The sequence below is a fragment of the Pipistrellus kuhlii genome, unplaced genomic scaffold, assembly GCF_014108245.1.
Source record: "Pipistrellus kuhlii isolate mPipKuh1 unplaced genomic scaffold, mPipKuh1.p scaffold_m20_p_3, whole genome shotgun sequence".
In the NCBI taxonomy this organism is placed as follows: domain Eukaryota; kingdom Metazoa; phylum Chordata; class Mammalia; order Chiroptera; family Vespertilionidae; genus Pipistrellus; species Pipistrellus kuhlii.
Genome location: NW_023425529.1, coordinates 46824167 through 46828918, shown reverse-complemented (window position 1 = coordinate 46828918; position 4752 = coordinate 46824167). Strand labels below are relative to the sequence as shown.

Below are 4752 nucleotides of genomic sequence, written 5' to 3'. Positions count from 1 at the left end.
AGTCTTGACTAATTAGAATTGAAGACTGAAAAAGTCAGGTTAGAAATTTAGTTCAGTTTCTTTTACATGTCCACAGGAAAAGAAAATGAGGTCAGAAAAAAAATATCTCTATTGAAGAAAATTATTGGAAACTATGAACTGGAAGATACTATTAGATATACTGTCATTATTAGGGGCTCCTTTGTTGTTGTTTTTTTTTGTTCTTTTTTTGTATAGAGAGTGCAAAAGGTCATTCATTTCTTTAAGAAAAATATAACCCTGTGGATCATAGTCATGAAGGCTTTTTGCACTTGTTGGTTCCGTAAAGTGTAGATGAAAGGGTTCAAAAGTGGTGCAACTGAAGTATTGAGCACGGAAATTCCCTTGGAAAAAGATACCTTTTGTTTGACGGATGGCTGAACATACATGAAAATACAGCTGCCATAAGAAATGGATATCACAATCATGTGAGAAGAACATGTTGAAAAAGCTTTTGTCCTCTGACTAGTTGAAGGGAATTTTAAAATGGTCAAGGCAATAAAGGCATATGATAGTATCACCAATATCAATGTGACCAAAAGTGTCACCAAAGCAGAGATGAATCCCATCAGCTCAAGAGTCCCTGTGTCTGTGCAGGATATCTGCATAACAGGAGTGGAGTCACAGTAGAAATGCTCAATAATATTGGAGTCACAGTAGTCAAGGTCCAGGCCTAAGATGAGCGGTGGAAAGATGACAAAAAAGCCAGCAAGCCAACAACTGAGGACAAGCTGTGTGCAGATTTTATTGCTCATGATAACTGTGTAATGCAGGGGCTTACAGATGGCAACATAGCGGTCATAGGACATGGCTGCCAGCAAGTAAAATTCAGATGCTCCAAAAAGGAAGGCAAAAAACGCCTGAGTGTAACAACAATTATAGGAAATGGTTTTGTCCCCTGTTGCAATAGTAAGCAAAAACTTAGGAATGCATGTACTAGTGTAGGAGATTTCTAAAAAGGAAAAATTCCGAAGGAAAAAATACATGGGGGTCTTGAGGTGAATATCCACCAGGGTGAGTGTGATGATAATCAGATTGCCGGTGATGCTTAGCATGTAAATGAGAAGCAGGAAGATGAATAACACAACTTTCCATTGTGGGTCATCAGTCAAACCTGCTAGGATAAACACTTTCCAGGATGTATGATTTCCCATTACTATACTTGCTATATCTGAATTGGGAAAAAGAAAAAAATGATGATCACAAAGGAAAAATGACCGTGATAATTAATATTGAAAGTAAAGTTAGCAAAGTGATGTTTCAGATAGAAAAATACATAGTTATTTTATGTTTTAAAAATGTTTTTTGACATGAAAAAAGTAGTTAAAACTATAGTTGAAAATTGTACTAGAGAATAATCTAAATAGCAATAGTAGTTGTAGATTGTTTTTATGTGGGTAAATTAGAGGGATTAGAGAGATTTTCAAAGCATAGGAAAATGCTGTGGTTATTTTTTTTTTCTCTTGTTAAAATTCAAGAGTTGGGGTGGCATGCCATTTAGTCTGAATAAAGAAGTTTTCATCTTAGAACCAAAATGATGTCACTACAAGCTCATAATTTGCCTCCCACACATGTACACAAACCTAGCCATCATCAATAAACAAGGCTAGTATACATTTACTATTTCACTCAACTAAGCAAATTCAAATGCCTGATTCTTGTCCCATTTATTTTCATGGTAAATGATATCCAATTCCAGGTAAGTGATTAGGAGGTTTTTGGGGGGGCGGGGGGGGAGGGATTCTGTTCTCAATAATATGTCCATCCCTCAATCTCTGTTGCAAACCAGCACTTACCAATTTGTATCCCAAAACAAAATCAGCAAGCACAGTTTGGTAATGTCAGTCTGTGTAAGAAGAAACTGCTAATTTGTGAGAATAAGGATTATAAAAGCTGAGAGAAATAGGCCAGGTTGGGTAGGTCAGTTGGTTCAAGTGTTATCCTAATACAACAAGGTTGAGGGTTCAGTTCCCAGTCACGGCATATAGATGAACCAACCAAGGAATGCATAAATAAGAGGAACAACAAATCAAAAACAATTTTTAAATTTCATGTAAAAAAAGAAGCAGAGATAATCATATAAATATGGATTCATTAAATCATGAGATGAAAGGAATAAAGAGAAAGGTAAGAGCAAAGAATAAAGTTTTATGGAATCTTAGAGAGGGAAAAAGGGTTTTTTGAGAGAAAGGATAGTGAATTTGAGGGGAAAAGTAAAAGGAAGATTAAAAATATGTAATTTAGTAAGTAAAAATTATAAAGAGGAACTATTTACCAATGCAACTGCTCTCTATCTGCTTGCCTTTCTTATACTTGCCTTTTTGTTCTTTGTCTAAAATATGGACTGAAACATAAACAGTTTTGAGATCATCATAGACTGAAAGAGAAGATAATTATTTGGCAAATTTCAAACACATAATAAATCACAGAATAGTGTGACACAAATTTTAAGATGTATATATTTTATCATAAGAATATTCATATGTTTGGTAAATATAGTTAAAGAAATCTCTATAGAAGACTAGTCTGAACAGGAGGCATATATTGAGACAGACTGTTCAGGTTTGCACAGCTAGTAAGTTGTACATCAGCATTATGATTTCTAAAGTAGTATCCTTAGAAGTATACATTTTGTACAAAATACTATGGGCCAGATAATAGCTTATTTCTCTAAAATAAAAAAGTTTAACATTACCTCTAAGGAAAATTTCTTTCCTCAGTATCTTCATCTAACACATAAAATGATTAAGGTCTTATGATAAAGTAATGTTTTGTGTTTGAGAATATAAAAATTATTATTTCTAACTTACTTAAAACATATTATCATTAGAAATCTATATATAGAGAAGTAAAAATAAACTTTTAAGGACAAATAAACGTTGGTTCCAATAATATCTAGATGAGTTCACAGGAGGAAAGTAAGATTTAAAGCTAGGTCTTAGAATATGAAACAATGAGAGAAGGTATTCATTCCTTAGAGAGGAAACAGCCTGAACAGAGACAAAGTGAAGACTAAATGCATGATTTCATTAAAGGAAATTATTAGAGATTTATTATCAAAATCATGTATGTTTAATATATAGACATTTATGAGTGAAAACAAACTAGCCTTTCTCCCTGGACATTCCTTTCTCATGCAGATATTTGTGAAGCTGCCTGTTATAAAATTTTCCTCATTTACACAACTTACCATAATGGCAACACTGTGGAAAAGTTATATTTAAATCACCCAAATAAGAATTTTATCACGTCAAATCATTTCTTTGTCCAACTTCAACAACTGTGCACACCAACTATCTCCCAACATACACTGTAAGAAAAACCACAACAAAATTGACAAAATGAAACCATTAGAAGTCAGGCCTATTAATGCAGGTATATTTCTTTGTATTAGATACTATCAATATTAGATAGATTTCCAAAAGAAAAAAGATTTCAATACTAAATGTTCATTTGTCTTCTTCACCATTTCCCCCACCTTAAAATTTAAAAGATTGAGGAAACAAGATTAAAGGTGAAAATAGAACAAAAGTGAGATAAAATATATCTACCAGAAACATTGCCATTACTTTTGAGAAATATTGTTTTCATCTTTTTGAGTCTACCAAAAACAGTTAAAAACTCAAACACCTTTTAAAATAAAATATACCTACAGATTTATTCTGACAAAAAGTCTCAGTTTCAATACTTAGTTCTCTTATCATCAGCTGAACAGAACACACAAATGTTCCATTTTCTTAAGAGATTTCACTTTATTATACAATTTATGATTGTTTTTTAGCCCCTACTTTGAAAGAGTTTGATTAACTATTTTATTACCGATTTTTATGCAGTGAATTATATTTTCCCATTTTGTGTTGAATATTCTAAGTTTACAGATTAATCAACACTTGATTTCATGTAGTATTTATGCTTTTTGTACTCTAAAGGAAAATTATCCAGATTACGAAGAATTCTCATGTGGATATGAGATTCTTGAACACCATTTCCCAAAACAAACCAATTTATATGTTGTTTTAGAAGTATTCTCTCCAGGCACTAAATTACTTTGAACATATAATTTTTTTTTAATTAGTTTATACTATGTCTCCAGAGAATTCAGTATACTAGTACATTTCCCTAACATATGTGTGACCTACCACACATTTGTGTCTTGAAATCCCAGATAAAGAAAGAAAAAATGAAGTTTATGTTAGTTAGTAATAAAATGTGGGAATATATGATAGATAATTTAGTATAGAAAATATTGTACCTCAATCTAAGTGCTATATAGATAGATAGATAGATAGATAGATAGATAGATAGATATAGATATAGATATAGATATAGATATAGATATAGATATAGATATAGATATAGATATAGATATAGATATAGATATATAATGATCCAAGGTCTGTAATGTCCAAAACAATAGAAGGCTGGACCAAACGCCAGGTGGGCAGTGGGCAGCGTGTGGCAAGGCAGGTGTGGCGAGGTTGTTAGACTCCTGCCCAAGCAGCCTGATGCTTTTCATTTGACTCCAGTAGGACTTGGGCCCTCCTATCTCTGGACCAGAGGCTCTTTTCCTTATACCATGTTCCCAGGATCTCTCACCCAGGCAGGCAGGTAAATGATTTGAAACCAGTAGTCCTGGATTGCAAGGAGGATGTCCGAGAGTGGAGAGGGTGCAGGCTTGGTTGAGGGACAATCCCATGCATTAATTTTGTGCACACAGGACACTAGTTATTTTAT

At 33.2% G+C, this 4752-nt stretch overlaps 1 protein-coding gene across 1 annotated transcript; it reads right to left on the bottom strand.

Annotated features, from left to right (window-relative positions):
* Positions 1 to 233: 233 nt before the first annotated feature.
* On the bottom strand, positions 234 to 1172 carry LOC118729777 (olfactory receptor 6C75-like). The gene has a single exon (XM_036457210.1). It carries the CDS (start codon positions 1170 to 1172, stop codon positions 234 to 236), a length of 939 nt encoding a protein of 312 aa, XP_036313103.1.
* Between the last annotated feature and the right edge of the window lie 3580 nt (positions 1173 to 4752).

Coding starts and splice junctions, on each gene's coding strand:
- LOC118729777 (XM_036457210.1), bottom strand. CDS start 1,172: ATGGGAAATCATACATCCTGGAAAGTGTTTATCCTAGCAGGTTTGACT.